At 41.6% G+C, this 22,914-nt stretch overlaps 1 protein-coding gene across 2 annotated transcripts in view; it reads left to right on the top strand.

Moving 5' to 3' along the window:
- TMEM255B (transmembrane protein 255B) overlaps positions 1 to 22,914 on the top strand; it is a 76,817-nt gene that overhangs the window by 38,934 nt on the left and 14,969 nt on the right. For both annotated transcript variants that reach the window (XM_082057493.1, XM_082057494.1), the window contains exons 5-6: positions 18,537 to 18,617; positions 22,559 to 22,644. In XM_082057493.1, coding sequence (XP_081913619.1) covers positions 18,537 to 18,617; positions 22,559 to 22,644 — 167 coding nt within the window. The remainder of the gene's footprint in view (positions 1 to 18,536; positions 18,618 to 22,558; positions 22,645 to 22,914) is intronic.

The following is a 22,914-nucleotide window of genomic DNA, read 5'->3' as shown; positions in this document are numbered from 1 at the left end:
TAATTCTGTTAACCATAGTTATTTTGAAGGAGACTAGATCCCAGTTGTAGCACTTCAGGGATAAAAATGTGTTGCGGTGGCTTTGAAATAATATCTTTTATATAGACATGATAAGTGATCTTGTCTAGCTGTAGCATTTTTATGTGACTGCATTTATACAGAGGAGACGCTTCTTGGTGCCTTAGGCGTGACACCACTCGCTTCAAGCAAAGGTTCAAAACCCATTCTGCCTAAAAGCAGAGACAACATGTTAGATTCTGATTTACAACAGCAGATTCTCACAAGCTGTTCTCAGCACTTCAAATGTTGAAGAATTAGAACAGAAAAAAGTCAGGCTCCAATCCTGGCCTCCCATTTTGTACTCTTTCTGACTTTATACCTATGTGCCAGCTTTACATTGATGACTGAAGTTATTAAAACTCATGTAGATGTTAGAGGGATATGTGTATAAGGAAAAGGAGGGTGGTGTGGAAAGGGAAGAGTTGCTTGTCCATCATGAGATCTAAAAGGCACATTGAACCAGGCAGTGTTAAGTTGTCCTTTCTGCAAGAGGAGAGGACCACCACTTCTGTGTCACATTCATTTAATTTAATTTTCAGCTGATCTAGTTTCTTCCTCTTGATAGCAGTGACTTAAGTAATTAATTAAAATGGAACATATCATCAGGTAGTAAGCCCTGAAATAAATCTGTAGCTGAACTGGAGAACAGTAAAACACTTATCCCTAGCATGGGGTCTTCACCCACATGATTTAAGTGCAGTGTGTGTACTGTTGAGGCATATCAGCTGGGTAATTACCTATAGATTGGGGAGTTTAGAACATAAACTTCAAATATTTATCTTATTTTTATGAATTTTTACTCAAAATACTGTTTATTAAAGGTGGCATTGTATAAACTCACTTTCTGGGAAGCATAGACACCTGACAATGGGAAAATGGAGTCTTTCATCTGGGGGCTGCTGATGTGGATTGGGCTCTGGTTGGTAGAGCTCAAAGCTGCTGTATTAAGTAGTATCAAGATGGCAGCCCCCATCCAGAGAACAAATGACTACATTACAAAACTGCCGTCCCAGCCAGCCCCAGCAGAAAATAAAATGAGGTGGTGTGCATTTTGGTTCTTTCATCTTGTCCAAAGGGTTTAGATCATGGCTATTTTGCATTGTACCTTTCTGTCCTGCAGAAACCAAATCAAGGAGTGGAGTGCTGCTTTTTTTTTTTTTTTCCTCACAGAAAGCAAGTGTAAAATGTTCTTAGTTATGTGCTATTTTACGCCTTCAGACTGTGAAGCTGCAAAATCACCGTGGTGCTCTAACTTCCCTCCCAAGGAGACAAGCTCCTGAGGAGAACAGAGATGTTGCATTAGCACTCTGAGGTTTGTCAGCCTCGGCAAACACCAGAGCTTTTAGTGTTTGGTGGGTTACAGAGTACAGGTCAGTTTTCTGCAGTAAAATAAAATAACTGTGGGATTTTAAATAAGGGTGGCTGTCAAAGAGTGGCACCCTCCTTCCCCTTGTTTCATGTTTCTGCCTCATCTCTTATACTAAGGTGCCGGAGCCTGTCTAGGGCAGAGGGAGTTCAGAGAAGGACGATGAAGCTGGTGAGGGGTCTGGAGCACAAGTCTGATGAGGAGCAGCTGAGGGAACTGGGGCTGTTTGGCCTGGAGAAAAGGAGGCTGAGGGGAGACCTTATCGCTCTCTGCAACCACCTGAAAGGAGGTTGTAGCGTAGAGGGGGTTGGTCTGTTCTCCCAAGTAGCAAGTGACAGGATGAGAGGAAATGCCCTCAAGTTGTGCCAGGGGAGGTTTAAATTGCATATTAGGAAAAAATTATTTATGGAAAGGGTTGTCAGGCATTGGAACAGGCTGCCCAGGGAAGTGGTTGAGTCACCATCCCTGGAGGTGTTTGAAAGATGTGCAGGTGAGGTTCTTAGGGACATGGTTTAGTGACAATGTTAGGTTAATGGTTGGACTCTGATCTTGAGGGTCTCTTCCAACCAAAATGATTCCATGACTCTATGACTGAAGGGAAAACTCACCCCTTGTGCTTGTATCACAACAGACAGACAGCTGCTGGTGCCAGCCCAAGGTGAGCAGTAGGGACACAAAGCTGGGAGCTGGAGGGAAAGCAGGACCAGGACTTGGGGCTGCAGCATTCGCTTGGCTCAGCTTAAAGCCACTGTCGAGCCACATGAGGAGCAGAGAGTCCAATGATGACCGAAACAATCAAACATTACGAGACCTCAGCTGGGGATGTTAGTCAGAGAAGTACAGTCTGAAATGCCATGAAGGTCTGATGATTTCCCCTGGCAGCACAAGACCCCAGGCAGGGATGGAGCCCACCCAGCAGCAAGCTGCAGGTTCCCTGCTGCTTCCCCAGGCCCTGGGCAGCAGAGGCAGGTGCTGCATGTGTGCGCTCAGGAGTTGGTGGCACCATCTGGTGGTTTCACATGCAATGGCCGAGAACTTCAGTCCTCTACCCATCTTTGAAGCAAATTACAGAAACTAAGTCAAGAATTGCAGCAGAGGTGCCCAGCAGCTCCACTGATGACTGCTACATTTTTCTATATTTCTATATTTTTCTATAAAGTGACTTCATAAGCCCACAGCTTACCATCATGCCCCAAAGCCTTGCACACTTCAAGCCAGATCTCCTAAAAAGCCAGACCTCCTAAAAAGCCATTTGAAAATGTTCTGAGCAAGCCTGTTGGCCTTTCCTTTGAAGAAAATAACCCAAACAAATAGTTATAATGTCTAACGAAGTTCTTACCTTGACGACCGGTGGTAGAAAACGCAACTCAAAGAATGAGTAATTTCTCAGTGCAATGAAGTTAGCTGCTTCTCTGGAGAAGAACACTAAATGCATTTTACTTTCTCCATGCTGCTACATGAGATAAAATTACAGCTAATTACTTTTAATTCCATTTCCATCCTGTATGAGTCATTAATATAATAGCATGGCATAGCAAATACCATAAAGGGTTTTGTTTGTTGTTTTGTTTTGTTTTTAGCAGAGTAAGCACTAAACATTTATAACTGAAAACTAGCACTAGTGATTTTTATATTGATGGTCCACAGAGGTGAACAATCTTTTATTGATGAACTTCTTAAATACAAAATGCTTAAGTTTGCAAGCACTGCATTTTGAAGCCAATGGTCAACTATGCCCCAGCATTAATACTATAGTCCTTGCATCTGACACTGAGATGGGAAATACAGACTGGGTTCCTACAGTACCGATTAATTACAAGGGGAGATGAATTATTTTTTATGGACTTAATTTAAGTGTTGGAGCAAAGGAGGACTCTTACAACCAGCTTAAGCAACTCTAATAATACTTTTCTTTCATACTGCAAGATGACCACATTTGCATAACAGTTGTGTTCATGCATCCAAATACAGTTGAGTATTCTTTAAATCAAAGGACGAATATTCTTCTTTGAACATCACAATCCAGATAGCAGAAGAGCTCTCATGATGGATGGGTCTCCAGCCTAATTGAGAGCCCTGGAATGAGTTACAGATATCTACAGATGTCTGGTGCTTCCAGCCACATCAGAACCTGGAAGCTCTGCTTTGCTGTCTGCTCTGGCACACACTCAATCAAAATCACCTCCCTCCAGGTGAACATCTCCCCTGCAGTAACCACAGTTAAATGAGTGCTGCTGTAAGTTAATGTGGTTTTGCCAGACAAATCTTCCTGGGCCAAAGGAGCAGGTTTTGGATGCCTTTTTGCCATGCTAATATTTTCAGCTGATGCATAAGGAGCAGAGCAGAGAAAAAAGGACATCTGAGGTCTAGGATGGAGCCACTGTGTTTTGGGACGAAACATCAATGCAGTAAAGGATATGAATACAATCTTCCAGGGGGATACTGTAGCTAACTGAACTAACATAACACATGAATTGATGGACAGTAGTGTCTACTAGCATGATGAAGCTGAGTTACCTATAATGACAGGTGTTTTGTAAGATATTGGTAGCCATGTCTTCTCTGCTGCTATGGAATTGACTCAAGCATTGGACCTCTGTCTACTGGTTAGCTCCCACTTCAGCTCAGTTTCAGACCACCCCCACAAGCTTTCTTGAAAACAGATTTGAATGAGGAGGATGACTCTAAGCTGTGTGGGTATGAGCAGTGTGGATGGGAACATGTGGCCTCAGGACTGGAGATAGGTCACTGGCTTTTATTTGACAATATAGGTATAACCCGTGGGACATTGCTAGGTTACTCACTCCAGCTCTGGTGTTTCTTCATGCTTTGCAAAGGACATTATCAACTTGCAAGAAAGTCAGAGAAGAAAAATCTGAAATTTGGAGTGGCACCTTTTAGTTTACCAAAGAAAAGGTTGAGAGGTGAATTGATCTTGACCTCTCTAAGGTACCTCCATAATTGAAGGTTATCTGATAACAAGAGGGCTTTTAGTCTATCACACAAAAGCACAAGTAAGTGCCGCGGGTTGAATTCAATCCAAAATAGACTCAAACCGTGAAGCAAACCCAGTTTTGACAATAACAAATTATGGAAACAGCTTTGTTAAGGATATGGATGGTTCTGTCACTAAAATCCAAAGTTTCTTTTTACATGATCTTATGAAATTTATCCAGAAATTATGAACTAGACACAGATGTCTCGGAGTGAAATTATTTAGCCTATGTTATTCAGAAGGTTGTTCTAGAGCAGTGTCTTCAGAGAAGGGTCCTGTGAACTATTTTTATGGTCAGGTGGAAAGTCTATTGCCTCTTGTCAGCAGGCCCTCTTCCCTGCTGGAAAACTTTTGGGGTTCACAGATTAAAAGCAGTTGAAAACCATTTATCAAGATTTATGATCCAGGTTTGATGGTCTTCAAATTTACAAAGGAAATCCAATCTTTAACATGAACATAACTGAAGTAATATCTCTACCAAAAATACTATTCCTCCAATATTGGATAACACACAAGACAACACAATGATGAATATATTGGATGCATCCAAAGGCTTGTCAGTAGAACTGTCATCTTACTAACATTTTCGGGGCTAGAAAGCAGATACACGGGAGGGTTTCAGGGTATTTCTCCCAACGAATCTGCGGTCTAGTATTCCTCCATTTCCAGACAGGTAAGAATTATGCATACAGCCTGAAGATACTGACATTATAGAGGTGCTGGTGGGAAACTTTACTTTGGTTGCCAGATATTTTCCAGCCAGAAAAATAATGGCAACCCTTTTTTTGGAGAACCTCTTATGATGCCCCCTCCCGTTTGCAGAGCCCCTCACATCAGCAGGGACAAAGTCCCTTGGTTATACAGCTCCTTTTTTTTCCCACTGAAATTCCTTTCAGGTTTAGCCAAACTGCAAATTGTTTAAAAATCCTTTTTTTTCTTCCCTGTTGTGACTTGTTTTCCTGAGGGAAAAGGGCTGGTATTGTGCCAGCCAAACAGAAGTGCCCAAACCATTAGGCAGCAGCGCACACATTGTATTTGGGCACCAAAGAGCAACTCGTTTGTCGATGGGAAGGAAAAAGTGAGGTTGTCGGTTCTTTTCCCAGCAGCATCTCTCTACACCTACCATGCATTAATGCATTTTTGAAGTAAAAATACCTAGGAGGGGCAGTAAGGAACATGTTACTACGGTTGCAAGCAATATGGAGGGAGGAAGACTACCCTCTGACTTTAAATTAGGAGTTTGCATTCTGAGAAAACATTAAGGGAATTACCTCCGCATTTGAGTATATGAAAGCTAATGGTTAAATGCCACTGCCATTTAGTTACATGATCCTGTCTCACAGAGAACACAACATCAACGCACAACAGGGCAGACTTTTTAGCGTGTTGGTGTAATAGCAAATCTGGCACTTCTGATTTCTTTGGCTCTGAAAATTGAATAATTGTCTTTTAGCTATGCTTTCACTGTAATTAGATAGGTGTGAACTCTACTGACAATATTGTAAATCAACTCCAGAAATATGGATGGAAAATCTACACATTTTATTCACACTAAGAATCAAATTATTAGCGTGAGAAATAACAGAGGTAAGAAAGTGAACAGGATTTGACCCATGTTTAAAATGACAGTTGCATTATGGTTTTCATAGCTTATAGTCTTCTGCCTTTGTACATAGATTATAGTCTTCTGCATCTGTGTGGCTCCTATACATCCAAAAATCATATCTGGGGGGGAATTCATTTAGCACTGTGAAATAGCAGCTTGGATCAAGGGAGGTCACTCTGTACTTCCATCTTCAACCTTTCTTTACAAAGCACTAGCCATGATGGAATTTATGCAAAGCATACAAAGCAAGTTAATTACTGTTTAATCCCGAGAAAGGTGAGGGACTGGGGCAAAGGGTTTGCAGTCTGCTGTGAAAAGCATAATCTACTTCCCTCTGATGTGCCGCCAGCAGAAGATAATTTCCTTCGTTGTTTCCTACTCTCAGAAATGTTTCTAGACCATCAACAGATGTTTCTGTTCTATGAAAAAAAATCAAAGCTGCTACGCAGATAGAGGGGAGAGGAAGTAGCCACCTGCAGAATTCAGACTACAGCAAATATACTTGGCATTTTTTCCATCATTTGTCAAAGGAAAAACAGTGCTTTGAGTTGCCTTGTGCAGAGACTAGTGGAGTAAAAAACAATAAAAGGTAAAAGGTGCTTTTGATTGATATGGATCTAAAGTAGCAAAGCACGTGTTAATACAAGTCCTTAAATTATACTGGAGTAAAAATGCAGAGTATTTCAATATGCTGCATTTTGCCACAGCAAAGTGTTTCAAAAAGCCAGAGGTTTTGTTTCGTTTTTAAGTAGAAATCATGATTAGTCTGAATAATAATATAATGTAGCAGGAATTTCTCTGTGGGTGCATGATTATTCAGTTACAAATAGTGTCCATGAAAAGTTTGTTCCCATGTGTGCAATAAAGTTTTGACTGATAATTATTTATGGCTTTATTAAGATCGTATTAAAATATGTGTCGCACCAGTGTTGATAGATTATGAAAGTTCACAGTTGTAATATATTTATTTAGCCTTTGATGAAAAATTCCAAGTTTGAAAAAGTGTGTTTTGAAGATACCGTAGTTGCTTTTGTTTGTTTGTTTGTTTTTACCAAACCTGCCTAGAATTTCCTTATTTGTATGCCTCAGTGTGGTTCTCTCCACACTCCCAGCCAGCAGTATATCCAGTGATTTTTTTGCCTCTGGGGCACTGAACACCGTGTATTTGAACATCTCTAATGATCTGAAGTGCATGTGAGCTTCAAAATGACAAGCCAGTGGAGATGGGGGAAAGCTTATTGTACCTGAGCAATCAGGGTACGCATAAATCATTTCACTGATTGTTTAGACCATCTTAACTTTGTAACTCCTGTCCTTCTATTAATCCTGGGGCTTCTCTCATGGACTTTTTACTCTCTTACATTTTGGGGTCTGGTGCTCCAGTCCCTTCCATTTGGATGAGCCCTGTCACCCTGTCCTCTAGTGTGCTGTGATGTGTTGGTGAGGGTTTTCCCTTTACAGGGATGATAGGGAGGTTTGATGACAAATTGCTGGTCATAAACACCTACTTCCTGTGTGTTTTCTCCTCAATATCTAACATAAAAATTTCATACATAAAATTGTTATTACATCACTTGGACTATAATGGTGATGTTTAAAGGTCCCTGTCAGTGGTGTGCCGTGCCCCAAAAATTTAAATCAGCACTGCAACATTAACAAAGCCTTCAGCATTTTATTTATGTATGTAGGTATTCAATATATATATTGCTCAACTAGATGCATGCAATGCAGCCTATTTTCCTTCTCTTTTATGTGAAATAAATCCAAAAGAGCATTATAAACATGAACCCCCTACATTTCAGTCAGCAGGATATTCAGTATTTCAGATGCGTAAAGTCTAGTGTGTTGCAAAAATTACATTTCCTGCAGTAGAATACTTGGAAACTTATGTATTTCTTACATATTCTGATAGCACTAAGGCAAAAGGGCGTAGATGGGTTGTATTTCATGTATTTGAGTTACTTTACCAGAAACAGAATAAACAGTTCTTGCATTCTTGTGGAAAAGTTAATTACTCATATGGCACAATATCATTATAATCAGGACAGAGCAATCAGTTCATATAATGAACCCTATAATCAAGGTAATGTAATCAATGTAAGTAATCAGCTATAATAAGCAATTAAATATCTAACTGCATGAAGCAATAACTTAAATTACAACCTTGAATAACATCAGCTAATTGCATCATTAGAAACTTATGCAAAAGCCAATGGTAAATCTAAGTTTTTAGATATGCAAAATAGCTGTTGCAGGTATCACTGGAAGTTCTACAGCCTCATCCTGAGAGACATTATCTAGCAAAACTCGATTAAAGAAGCAGTGATGTTCCAGTGCCAGATTTGGGTTTACCAGAGCTCTGTGGTACAAAGGCAGCAGCAGGCTTCCTTGCTGCATCCTTGAGTGGCCCCAGCTCCCCAGTACAGCAAGAACAACTGCTTCTGGTGACATACTGGTTTGCAGCACAGCAGTACCATCCCCCCCCACGAGCAGATGGGCATGGTGTCACTCACCAATTCTGCTCATACTTCTTTTCTTCCTGCCGCCACCTGCCTGCGTCAGCTAAAGCCACCCAGGCTGCTGAACCTCCATGGGGATGTGCAGGGGAGTCAGCTCCTGTTTCTTCCGCTTGTCCCACTGCACTGCATATGCTGGTGGAGGCTGATGGGCCTCTCCTCCAGCCTTCGTGCCAGGGAGAATGTCATCAAAATCATTGAAAGCAAAAAAAAACCCAACAAACCTATTGGAAGGGGATTGAAACTCTCCTAGTAGAAGTATATCCATCCGAGAACAAACCTTTCTGTTCACATCAAGAATAGACCTGTCTGTGTGCATCAGCTAGCAATGGGGCAGCTCCAGCATCAGGAGGCTTTTCATTTGACTGTAGCAGTACTACTAGCCCAGAAATCTCCCCCAATAAAGGAAAGTGAGACCGAGGCTACCACTACAAAATAGTTTAAATAGAAGAAAAATCAACTAGGAAATACAAAGTGAGACAGATCCATGTGTGTGTGTTTGTCAGCCATGACAGTATACAGGTACTCTGAGTATTTGCTGGTTTGAAAGAACTGAAATTAATATCTACTACTCCCAAGCATTAAGAGAAGAGGATTGTGTAGGATCTAGTCTTTCAAATTAAATAGAAATCCTAAAAAGAGCCCCTGGAAAGCACAGTGTGAAGTACATCTGGTTTGTGAGAGTAAAGAAGTGTTTAAGTGTTAAGGAAGGGAGGGGAGGGGAAGGGAGGGGAGGGGAGGGGAGGAGAGGGGAGGGGAGGGGAGGGGAGGAAACACCAGTATCATAGAGGAGGAAAGTTGATGAAACGCAGAAATTGAAAGACTTGGAGGCCTACTTGACGAAGTAAAACCAAACTGACATTTGGATACAAAAGCTGATGATGAGCTTGGTGGCAATGAGATCAAAGCTGTTAATAACTCTAGAGAAAACTTGCCTGGTGCATGGTCAAAATGTGAAGCAGGTAGGAATTATTGGAGAATTACAGAATCATTTAGGTTGGAAAAGACCTTTAATGTCATTGAGTCCAACTGCAAACGTAACATTGCCAAGTCCACCAGTACACTTCATTGTCTTCCCATAACTTTACTTGACCAGCTTCCTCAGTTTCAAATAAAATTCAGATATTTTTCACAACTCCCGTTTTTCGGGCATCTCTCCGTGACATTCAGGACTTTATTTTCTAGCACCTAGACTTCATTTCAGGGTCATCGTTTTGTAAAACCTGGGGTTTTGTAGCAACCACAACATTCCAGATTACTGTCAGCCAAATGCTTGTAGCCAATTTATTAAGCGTTTTGAGTTTCTCAGTGAATGAGAGAAACGGAGATGCAGTGCCTGGTTTGAGTATCAGCCCCTTGAGCATCCCTGGCACTGACTGAAGGAGCACATCTTCTCAATGCAATGCAACAAAGGCCAGGAGCTGATGCCTGGCGCTCCCACAAGAGCAGTCCCTGATGTTGAAGAGGAAAGAGAGGAGCCCACTGAGTCCTGTTGTGGTGGTGGTGGGCAGCCTCAGGGCACTGGCCTGTCCAAGGAGGCACCTTTATCTGTGGTAACACACACTCTGTCCTGCCCAGAGGCTCCTGCAGTTGGGCACTGACCCCTCTCTTCCCAGCTGCTCTCTGAAATGCAAAGATTATGAAAACAATGTAATTATTACAGAAATAAATCTCAGTGAGGCATATGAGGAGTAGTATTTTAATAACTATCTGTAAAGTATGTCTCCAAAAATGTAACATCTCATTAATTATGGGTAAAGCATTCTGTTGGTCTACCAGGAGGTTAAAGGTTCTTAATCAAGCACAAGAGAAGATAGAGGTTTGCAAGAAATTAGCCAATTTAAAAATGGTTATTGTAAATAGTTTATTTTCTTTTCCATCAATTGATGTGGGTTCAATATTTGGAAATCTGGAATAGAAGAGTTCGGGGGGGGAGGGGGGGCAGTATTATTTCTGCTGTTTTCTTAAAATAGTGAAATTATGCAAGATAAATTGCCTTCTGAAAGCCTCTTCTGCTCCAGAAATTGCAAACTGAAAACCAAATTGCATGTTTAGCTGCCAATGAACAAAAACCCAAAGCAATAGTAAAGAACAAAAACAAAACAAAACACCCTTCCTTCTAATTCCAGAAGGTATCATCATGTGCTTTATGTGAGATTTTCAAGGCTTGGGAGCAAACAGAAGTATAAGATGTTTTGTTTCTTAAAGCTGATACCCCTTCACTGCAGTATTGAGGATAGTGACTTGTACCTTAGACTCACATGTTCCTTAATACCCATCTTGTCACAGCCAATATGGAAGCTGTTTGTAACATTTAAAAAATTCACAATTTTATTTTGTCTATGAGTGGAAACGCAAAAGTATTTATATCAAACACTCCTATGAGCCCCTGGGATCTCCTAGCAGTGGTCTTCCTCAGTAGATGCCAATCTCATTGAAAATGTTGTCGAAAATGATTGAGAAACACCTCTTGGTCAGAGAGAGACAGGAACGACAAAAGATTTGTAGCATTTCCTCTCGTTATTTGTACAGGGTGGGATCCAGTCAGTTTTAGGTCAGGTCCCCAGACACCAGTCCCGTCTGCCTGTTTTCCCAGACTCCTAATATGTTGACACTTTCTTTTGTGAGATTCTTCTGTCTTTGGTCTGACAGCTCTCAGGTCTGTATGCTCCCATGTGCCATGTGCTCTCAGATAGTGTGAGGCAGACAAAGATACCTATGCTGCATCTAGCCCTCCAGAGAAACATAAAATCTAGTTCTTAATGACATCTGTTTGTTCATACTTGCATGCCTGCTTTCAGAAAGTTAGTGGAGAGCCTGATCTTGAATGGAGTGATAATCTCCAGAACACCCAGCTGTTGGCACAGGGCTGAGCTGGCACTGAAGGCTCATGTTTTGGTTTGCTTTTAGGATTAAACGTGAAAAATCTTGGCAGCTCCCTCTCCTATTCATCTCCTAGCTATGCTGTAGATGAAAAGGACCTACAAAAATGTTGCAGGAAGAAAATAGAAGATGAGAAACTTCAAGTTAATGGGCCACTAAAAACATCAGTCTGGTTTCAGTCTCCTCAGTTTTATCTGTATTTGTCTTTTTCATGTGCCCAGGACCATTCTGTGGTCCCCAGGCCAACTGGCACGGTGAAGCCCACGTCCTTACTCTTAAAGTCTCTTAGAGTCACAGGCAGCATGGCAATGTCCAAATTACTTACTGGGAATGGTTCTTGGTCCATGCTAATTTCCACACCATGCCCAGAAATTATTTTGGAAGAGTGATAGTAGGCCAAGGCCAAAGCCATCAGAGGCACAGTTCTAACAATTTAATGGGCTGGATGATTGAGTTTCAGGCCTGTGAACATTCCCTGGCACTGATTAATCTACACTTCTATCAATGCAGCCATGGAAGCTAAGACTAAATAAATACCGTAATTGGAAAAAAGTAGCCCTCACTATATAATTATTTCAATAAATTATTAGCCATGTTTTGTGTCTGTAAAATATGGCATAAATTTCAGTCAATACAGTTTATGCTATATTTCAGTTTCCAGAAAGTGGACTGATGTAAAAAGGAGATGGAATTTTCCCTGTTTTATCCAAAATATATGTTTTCTCCAAGGAAACAAAAACTGGAATAGAAAAATCTACTTTCCATACCTCAGTTAAGAGCCATACAACCTCCTCTCCCAAAGATACTGTTCAAAGAATACTTTCCTTACACAAATAACATATTGCAATGCTCCCACCATCAAAGAGAATGTGGGTTTTTTATTGTATGCTCTTAAAAGAAAGCAACCAACCAAACCAAGCCTCTCTATATTTGGATCAAATCTTGTCTTCTTTGGCATAAAGCCTTCCCTCTTATCCGTCTGTTCATCACCCGCAGGTTCTAATACACATGCAAGCAAAATATTAAAATAAAAACTGTGCAAGAACAGGGAGAGTTATTGTTTGCTCTGTAGGGTTCAAGGCTGAGCAATTCTGATTTGCCTGAAATTAAAGGGAATTACTGGGTGTACAGATTTTTTTTAACATCTCTGAAAGTTTTAAACCAAATTCTAGTATGATTACTGTTAGGCCTTGTAGGAGCCTTGAGAGTCCAATCTCAGAGGCTCGTAGATGGTCTTCAGTAGCCTGATCTTAATCTGTTTCTGCCAAATTCAGCAGCAAGACTTCTTTTGACTTCAGTGCATCCAGTTTTGCCACAACTTTAAAAGTATTTCCCAAACCAGCATATTACATGACCAGATTTTACCAGGAGCTTCCTCAAACACTGTTATTGGAACAGAGCTCTGCAGTATCTTACACTAATGTGTAATATTAATATATAATCAATAATGCATTTCCCTTCTCTTCTTCTTTGAGTAACTCTCTTTAACTGGAAATAGGCAGGTAGGGAACATCTGTTGTTTGGAGCTCTACTCCTGTACACAAACACCGGTAGGCTGGCAAAAAGAGTAAGAATTCTGTATTAAAATGTAGTTGCATGCTTGAGTTTATTTACTGATGTAAAAGAAAAATGGCTGGTTTTCATTCAGTCCTTCTGAGCACTGGAAAATATGACTTCTTAGCTAATTGGTTTTGTTGTGGTTACTCATTATCTGTGTTCCCACAGAGCTTAAGACTGGTAGTCATCTTTTCTGCTCTGTGTCTGTGTATTCAGGTCTTTTTTATTGTATGCTGATGCCACTTTTACTTTATGTATTTGTGTGTTTGCATATAATGGGCAGTTACAGTCAGATTGCCATCAGTTTAGATTTAGAAAATGTTTTTTTAATGTAACCTTACTTATTTCTACACAGTGATAAGTGAAGATATAACAGAATATTGTTGCCATATACTTTAAAGCCACTGTTAGTAGATGAAATATATATACACACACGTATAATATGTAAAAATAGCTCCGTCTCTACCAGTATTGCTATAAGCAGTAGAATCAAGTAGAATCAAGGACTGGTAGATTTCCTATATTCATACACCATCTGCAGTGAGGAATATGAAAATATAAAGTATTTTATGAGCAGTGTCTCAGGAGTACTTTTATAGCTTTGAAGTATGTCTCATTTGCCTTTGTTATTAGAAAGGTCAATAAAATCCAGTGAGTGCTAATACAATGTGATATACTGTTGGAAAATTTTAAAAAACTTTTAAATGTCTGTGTGGTGCCTTATTCATATAGACAGACCACAACACCTCTATGACATGAAAATATAATTCAAATAGAAGCTTTTACCAATGCAACCTTTTGGTATCCCTGGTGTACCTCTACTTAAAAGCTGAATGGTTTAGGTGTTGAGTTCTGTGGGTGACCAGATAAAGTCAGTGTTATCTAATCTTTGTTATTTTGATATACTCAATCATCACTCCTTTATTTTGATTTGGGGTCACGAGACTGATTGCACATACAGATGCATTTAGAAGAACAGCTGAGAAAAGTCTGATTCCATCTTCTTTACTTCCCCCATCAGGTATTGGTACAGATGGATAATGTACACCTGAGCTTTCTCTTCTCTAGACTGAACAGTCCCAGCTCTCTCAGCTTCTTCTCTTATGACAGGTGCTTCAGTCTATTATCTTCATGGTTCTTTTCTTAACTCACTCCTCATACTGGGGAGCCCGGTGCTGGACCCAGCACTCCAGACAAGTCTAATCGGTACTGAGCAGAGAGGAAGGATCACCTCCCTGGATCTTCTGGTGATGCTCTTCCTAATGCAGACAAGGATACTGCTGGCCTTTTTTGTCACAAGGGAGCGTTGCTGGCTCATGTTCAACCTGCTGCCCACCAGGACCTGCAGGTCCTTCTCTGTGAAGCTGCTTTCCAGCCATTCAGCCCACAGCCTTTTCTGGTGCATGGGATTATTCCTCTCCAGGTGCAGGATTTGGCATTTCCCTGTGCTGAACTTCTTGAGGTTCCTATGGGCCATTTCTCCAGGGGGGGGTCCCTCTCAATGACAGCACAGTCCTCTGATGTTTCAGCCATTCCTCCTAGTTTTGTATCATCTACAAGCTTGCAGAGTGCACTCTACCCATCATCCAGTTCAGTAATTAAGATGTTACACCGTACTGTTCCCAGTAATGACCCCTGGGGTAGACCACTGTTGAGTGGCCTCCAGCTGGACTTCATATCACTGATTACACCATGACCTCAGCAGTTCTGCCAGCTTTCAGTCCACCATACTGTCCCTTTGTTTAGCTTGTACTTCATCAGCTTGTCTGTGAGGATATTATGAGAGACTGCCACAGGCCTTACTGAAGATAAACGACATCTGGAAGCATATGAGTGAGAAGCTCCATTTATCCACCAAACCAGTCACATCCTTGTAGAAGGTTAACAGGTTGGTCAGACAAGATCCCCCATTTGTAAATCCATGCTGACTACTCCAAATCACCTCCTTGTCCTTGAGATGTTTGGAAATGGTTTCCAACATTATTTGATCCTTCACCTTCCCACCAGTGTGTAGTCCCTTGGATTCTCTTTCTTGTCATGCTTGAAGGTAGGAGTGACATTTGCTTTCTTCAAGCCCTCAGAAATCTTCCCTGAACACTGTGACCTTTCAAAGATGACTGAGAACAGCTTTAGATTGACATCATGGATCCTCCTTGGTACTCCTGGGTGCATCCCACGAGGTCCTATGGACTTGTGTGTCTCCAGCCTGTTTAAACGTTCCCTAACCTGGTCCTTCTCCACCAAGGGTAAGTCTTTCTTGTCCCAGATTTTCCCAGTGGTCTCCATTGAAGACCAAGACAAAGAAGGCATTGATTACCTTGGCCTTTAGCATGTCTTTTGTCATCAGGTCACCTGTCTCATTCAGTAGTGTGCCCATATTTTCCCTAATTGCTCTTTTGCTGCTAATACACCCACAGAAGCCCTTCTTGTTGCCCTTTGCAGCCCTCACTCAATTGCACTCCAGGTGAGCCCTGGCTTTCTTAACCCCATCCCTCCATGCTCATATAATTTCTCTGTTTTCCTCCCTGGTGACTTGCCCCTGACTGCACTTATAGTAAACTTCTTTTTTATATCTGAGTTATATGAGCAATTCCTTGACCATCCAGATAGGCCTCCTGCTGCCTTTGCTTGATTTTCTTTTTGTTGGGATGAACTCCTCTTAAACTTGGAGGAGGAGATCCTTGAATATTAACCTGGACCCCACTGCTTTCCAGGACTGTTTCCCATGGGATTCTTCCAAGCAGAGTCTCAAATAGGCCAGAGTGTCCTTTCCTGAAGTCCAGGGTTGGGATCCTGCTTTTTTTCCTGCTCCCTCCTCTCCACATCCTGAACTCCACCATCTCAATATCAGGGGCAAGGCTTCCCCCAACCTTCACATACCTGACCAATCCATTCTTGTTTGTAAGAATGAAGTCCAGCAGAGCTCCTCTCTTTGTCAGCTCCTTGATCACCCATGTGAGGAAGTTGTTGTTAATGCATTCCAGAACCCTCCTGGATTACTTGTGCCCTCCTGTGTTGTCCTTCCAGCAGATACATTGTGCCTTTGCCAGGTATTGGGGTAAGGTCCTTTACTATTTTGAAGTAATAAAGTAGTTAAAGTACTTTGTGAACACCAGGACCTGTGAGTGCGAGGCTTCCTTCCAGTTGTCTGAAGAAGCCTCATCTACTTTTTCCTGATCAGGCAGTCTATAGCAGACACTCACCTCAACGTTGCCCATCTTGTTCTGGCCTCTAATACCGACATACAAGCTCTCAGCTGGCTCCTTATCTGTCCCTAAGCAGAACTCCATGCATTCTTGCTACTTTTTCTCATAAACAGCAACTCCTCCTTTCCACCATCCTACATGTCCTTCCTAAAAAGCCTGTATCACTCCATGACAGCACTCCAGTCCTGTGAGCTATCCTACCATGTCTCTGATCCTGATGAGATCATTGCCCTGTGACTGCACACAAACCTCAAACTGTTTGTTATCCATGCTGTGTGTGTGAGTTTACAGACACTTCAAAGAGTGCTAGGCATCCCAGAAAAGGGATGAGAGCTTTCCTTGTGCTGTCCTATGGATGCTTCCTTATTCATGTGCATACACTTGAGAGTATCCCATTTAGCCCTGTTATGTTGATGGGGAGATTTCTCTTGTCCACATCACCCTGTTCCCCTTGCTTGTCTCACTGGTCTGCTACTTCCTCATCTGATAATTTGTCCTCATCTCCTTCCCCTGTTGCTCCTAATTTAAAGCTCTCATCACCAGTTGACTAGACTGTAAGCAAAAATGCTCTTTCCCTGATTAGTCAAGTGGATCCCATCTCTTCCAATAAGTCCATGGTCATAAAAGCCAAATTCCTGTTGCCAACACCAGATGTACAGTCAGTTGTTGACCTGCTGGATCCATCCAGCCTTCTCGAGCCATTTCTCCTCACTATCAGGACTGAGAACACCCCTTGGGCTCCATGCCATTGACCATTTCCAGGATCTTTCAGGATCAAACTGAGACTTGTTATTGTTGTGAATATGACGAAAAGCAGTTCTTCATTGATTTGCTCCTCATGGTAGCAAAAGCCGTTTCTACTGCTCCCTCCTCTCTCATTTCATCCCCACACAACAGATGAAATCAGGGTTGGAGTACGACCCTCTGTGAAAGAAGGGCAACACAGCCTTTGGCTGATCCTATGCCTACTGTGCTAGTAGAGAAACTCCAATCCTGTTAGTCCTCCAGACCACATCTGTCCTTGGAAATCATGGTGAAAGGGTCATGCTTTCCCTGGCCTACAGAAGAATGTTGTCCTAGCTCAAGACACGGCATGCTGTTTGTGTAGTGTTTGCTTTTCCTCTAGAGAAAAGCAGTTACTGAAGCATTTTTTATTACACTTGTGTGTTATAAATAAATATTTTTTGATTCAGGAAGCTAACCTTTCCCTAACCCTTAGGAGCTGGTGTCCAAACTTTCTTGGGTTTGCCAGTATAATCAGAAAGGCAAACAAGCTGATGGATGAGCTTTATTCATTGACCTGTCTGCATTCCTGCCTAGCTCTGCATTTTTACTGTCTATGTATTTTGGGTCAGCAGATTTATACAGTTCACACTTCATTATCCAACAAACATAGAATACTCAGAAGTGATCTTAAGTAGCACAGATATTTCTGCAATTTCTGGGTTATTGCTGGATAGGTCATAAAGCTTTAAAATGCAGTGAAAGTTAATCAGCACAGATTTCTGCTAACAACTTAAGTAGTCCTTTGCTTGTAAGTTAGCATGGAAAAAGGGGATGGCATATAATAAGTTACCATATTTTCTCTTGAGAGGGGTCTGACTGACATACTGGAGAGCACCTGAGTGCTTTTGAAGGTACAGATCATGACCTGGGACCAGATAAGTGACAGAAAGTTGAAGAAGACTTTTTTTCCAACATGAATCGTTCACCTATTTTGATTTGTGATAGACATCTGATCACAGAGAACTCTTCAGTCATCATATCCTCCCTAGGTAAATATGGTCTCATCCTGGAACTGGCTGAGGTGTGCACCCTTTGGCCTTCAAGTGGCTGTTTACCAAGTTTGGAAACACACATCTTCCATCTGGCCAAGGATATTTCGTTGTCTTCTTCCTTTGTCTCCTTTGTCTTCCTTTGTCTCCTTCCTTTTCCTGATACGGAAAATATTAAATATGAGCAGTGAATGCATCTTTTGCAGTAAGCATAGGAAAATAAGGCAAAACCAAATTTGGTGCAAATTCCTTCCCCTTTATGCCTTCATTTCTTCATTATTCTTTCTCTTTCTTTTGGGGTTTTAAGTGTGTGTAGTAAGTGAAATGCTTAAAGTATTAACTATTTTATTTTTTTTTTCACTATGGACATGGTTCAAATCCTTAAAAAAGAAAGTCCTATATCTCAAAGACAAATAGCAGGGTAATTCTTTGTTCTGGGTAAGAAACTGTACCAGGAAAAAGAGTGATTGGACCATTCTCATGCTGTAAGCATCTGCCGTGGGGACATGGAATGTGGTGCCTTCAAACTTCCTCCAGACTGAGTACTTTTTTGGCCCTTTTTCTCTTTACAGGAACCCAGACCTTTATATAACAAAAGGTGCCAGTTTTATTCAAGTGGAACAGGATTCCTATATGATGCCTACCAGACAGAGGTAAACAAACTCACCTCATCACACAGTCATTTCTGCTGAGCTTTGAGGGGCTGGGGAGGAGGGAGGCAGGTGATTGAGAGCATGTCTGTGCATGTAGGTCACGAGCTGATAGAAACCCTACTGTTATTTCTCACACGAGTGACTCCCTGCTTGTCCAAGCCTCTGATGATGGCAAATCATTACAGCCAGTGAGGCTTTGAGTCATCATCAGTGTTTCTGTCCAGTACATTACTCTGGGACTGGAATGATTCCTAGTCCATCTATACTGTATAATGGCTGTCTGGGATGTATTTGTCACATTGGCATCTTTCTCTAATTCGTATTCCACTTCAAGTGGAATAGAAAATACCTAAATGAAATCATTTCCATTGTCCAGAAGACTTCAAATCTCCTCTGTATTTATCCAGCACAGGCCAAGAATGTCAGCAGTTCAAATACAGCTTTTTTATTATCTCAATGACATTAACATGGTCAGAAGGCTGCCCATACCCAAATGGCTAGAAATCCAGATTTAGTTTCTATTCCTAGTTTTCATTTTATTTTGTGGTAAATTGGTGGGCGTGAAAATAAAATCAGGCAGAGCAGGATGGAGAACAGCTAAACAGTGGTATAAATTAAAAGAAGCCAGATGTCCTTCATCACCATTCCTGCCATGGCTAAGAAAAAGCGTATGGGGAATGTTACTGTTAATAATTCTAGACAGTTTAGCAAAGTATATTACCAGGTTAAGCAGCTAATACTCCTTAAATCTTGCTGCTAGGGCACCTTGTTGTTGATTCTAGAAAATGTATGACAAAAATATTTCATTGACTTCCTTGCCTGAAGACCTACCCAGACAAACTTATGATCTGTGACAACACCCTTTCCTGTAAGTTTTACTCCATCCTCTTCTGAAGTCTGCAGGCACACTCTGACACAGACATGGCCCAAGAAATGCTTCTGATTCCTGTAATAAGCATGTAGCTGCCATCACACTGTCCACAACTCCCTGCAGGTGACCCCAGCCTCAGGCTTCTGGCCAGACAGGTTTCCTCAGCTCTGCACATTCTGGGAATGTCTAAAGTTGGGCCACCCAGAGCTCCTTGCTCTGTTCTGGCAAAACCCCTGCATCTTTTAAAAGTCTAGTTAGTTTGTAATAACATTCTTGTCTGGTTGACCACTGATCTAAAGTCAGTATGTGCTAATTCAGAGTTAATGTTCCATGGCATTTGAACTTGGCTTTTGGTTTTCCAAAGTTAGCCAGCTAGTGAGCTGGGGACATGCTCTGCATGCCAGGCAAACACCTAACTAGGCAGGCAGATTGTTTCCTGAGTAAAAAGTACCTTTTGATTGCCATCTCTATCCTGTGAGTGGTCTCCAGCTCATGTAGTTTACCTGTTTTGGTTCTTCTCTTTGCTTGAAGCAGAAGGAATTTGCTTTTCTTGCAGTTACCATGAGGTGAGAACATATCTTCAACTGGTGCTAAGGGGATAGACAGACACAAAGAGCCAGAACATGAAAAAGCTAAATGTCTGATCACTGAAATGAAATAATAGGTCTTGACATGCAGAACACCCACAAATGGCCTGTTTCTACCACCCTTGCTCACACCACATAGTAACTTGTTTATTTTGGTTCATTTGCTGTTCTCCTAAAAAGGAGTGTCTTGCTCTTTACATGTTTTAAAAATGCAGTGATAAAAATAGACAACTACAGTAACTCCCTTGGCCAATAATTTAATGTATCTTGTAGCCTAGAAGCAGCTAAAAACACATTTAAGATCTTGCTGATCTCGTGGTTTTGTACTTCTAGTCTTCTACAATAAAAAGGAGCAAACTGTCTCTATTGATACTTGGAGAGGGAAAAACTACTTTTATTTCCTATCAGAAGTGTCCCCAAAGCCATGCATCAAACAAACCACCTTTTTAGCAGCCCACTCCATCTTACGAAGTTCTTCGATCCCAGTCATGCATGTGTAAAGGGAAAAGGATATTTTAACTATGCAGGTTCTAGGCCATTTTGACAGCATACAGGAGGTCAAACCCAAAATCTTAAGTTCTACTCAGTACAAAAGCACTGGAGTGTCCCAACAAAATGGCTGTGGTAGCAAGTGCATTGGCACTCTTTCCTTCAGGATCAGTTTTCAAACTGGTGTGAGAAGCATCCAGATGTGATGTTTCAGTCACTTCTGAGATGGATCTTGATGAAGCCGAGGCAGCGGCTGACGGCAGCGCGCTCCTTTTCTGCAGTAAACTGCGGCTCAGGCTGAGGATGGCTGCAGCTGAATGTGGCTTCAGGCCAACAATACCCCTATGTGACTTTCCAATAAGTTCAGACAGAATAGAATGAGGCTGATGAAACAAGGTCCTATCTCAGAGTGAGATACTCTTGTGGCAAGCGAGATGTGTTCCTGTCAAGCTGTGAGCTACATTTCCCATATGCAACCTAGACTGAGACCATCCTTCCATTTTGGATTAGAAGAGCTGATTTACATGAGACACTAACCATAGGTACAGCCTTGTCCTGGGCAGCAAAGCAATCCCAAGGCACCATTTTAACTTCTTTTTAACTTTAGTTTTGTCACCCAGTTTCCACTTCTCAAGCAAATCCTGCTGAGGACAAGTGTGGCAAGTCTGTGACCAGCTGCAAGGTGAACTTTGGTGCTAAGTGTGTGTGTGTGCGTGTGTGTGTGTGTGTGTGTGTGTGTGTGTGTGTGTGTGTGTGTGTGTTCAAGGCTTTCCTTTTGTCTGGGAACACGTGAGGAGTACACGTTCATCAACAGTGGCAGTTTTCACACTAAAAAGGATGCACAGATCCAGAAATCAGAAACTGAGAAAACGTGGTTTAATGTCTCCTGTGGAGACTATCCCACAGACACACATCCATGGATAAGCAAAACTGTCTGACCGATGCTTTTCTAAAGCAGGCACCTATTCCTAAGCAGGCTCCTTCCACTTTTTCATTATGAGGAATTTTCCATTCAATAATACATTTTATTTGCATTTTGCTAATGGAATACTTCTCAGTGGTTTCAGTACATTTTTTCCATCAAAATAAATCAGTAGAAAGAATGTATTTTCTGACCTCCTAGCTTTAAAATCCTTGCAGTTCTCCAGGATTTAGAAGTCAGTAAGTTAAAAATCTCGGGAAAAATAAATATAAAATATTTCAATTGGTATGTAGTGCCAAATAGAAGTGATTAATGCTTACCACACTTAAGGATTTCTTGTCTGGACGGAGAGTGGCTTATGTGTGCCTACCTTTATTGTTCTAACATCTCTCCATCCCTGCAATTCCTGCTCACACAAATAAACCTTTTCAGTTTTCTATTCAAGAGCCTGAGGTAAATGGTACTTATTTGCTGGAGTGCTTGGATCTTTTCTAAGCAGTTTTCTTTGTGGGTTTGGAGATTTTTCTTCTTGTTGTTGTTCCTGATTATTTCCTTCTTCAGGAGGGTGTTACTGAAAGGAGTGAGCTCCCATTTTTCGGAAGCTGTTCAGATAAATTGACTTCTTCGCTCATTTTCCCACTACAATGGAGTGGCATTCTTATCCACTTCAGTAGCTTGCTGTGGTGTCTCTCTCAAGACCCATGGTCCCTGTGTCACAGCCGTAGGGATCCACATCTCACACCTGCAAACTCTGTGTCTTAGCAAAATAGCACCAGGCAGAGCAGCAAAGTGCTTGAAGAATTTGGCAGCCCTGGGTGCAGGTCGGTGCTTGGGGCTCTGGGCTCCATAGTGCAAATGCTCCAATATTCAGGGGCGGACGTCCAGAATGAAACTCCTGGGAGCTCAGGGATGTCCTTCTGCCCTGGAGTCATGGATTTGGACATCTCAGGATCTTTCTGCACAACACGTGATAAAACCTGACACTGCACTAGCTGCTTCTTTGCAGTCAGTAGGATGATTCACACAATATTGAAACACTGAGAATAAAAGTCAGTCTCTTCTTTTTTGGCAGGTGACATGTTATACCTTAAACAGCAAATGCCAGCTGAAAGTAAAGAGTAACACGTGCTATTGCTGTGACCTGTACAACTGTGAGAAGTAAGTACCTGTGCGAAGTCAGTGGCCTCCAAGAAAACCTTCATTGTTTGTCCCTCCTCTTAAATGACAGCGGTGGGTGCCCATAGGCCTGGAGAAGCAAGACAAGGTGCTTGTGTGCTGAGCAGCCCAGGTCCTCTGTGATTGAAGTCCTGATGCCAGCAGAGAAGAGGTCAGGGCTTGCCTATTAGTGTTAGCATTATTTCAGTTTCTTTTTCTTTAAATATGTCCATAAGCTCTTCACTTTGTGATCAAAATTGCCCACACAGTTAT

Source organism: Streptopelia decaocto (assembly GCF_964273445.1).
Source record: "Streptopelia decaocto genome assembly, chromosome: 1".
In the NCBI taxonomy this organism is placed as follows: Eukaryota; Metazoa; Chordata; class Aves; order Columbiformes; family Columbidae; genus Streptopelia; species Streptopelia decaocto.
The sequence above is the reverse complement of the archived record's forward strand: the minus strand, read 5'-3'. Positions and strand labels throughout refer to the sequence as shown.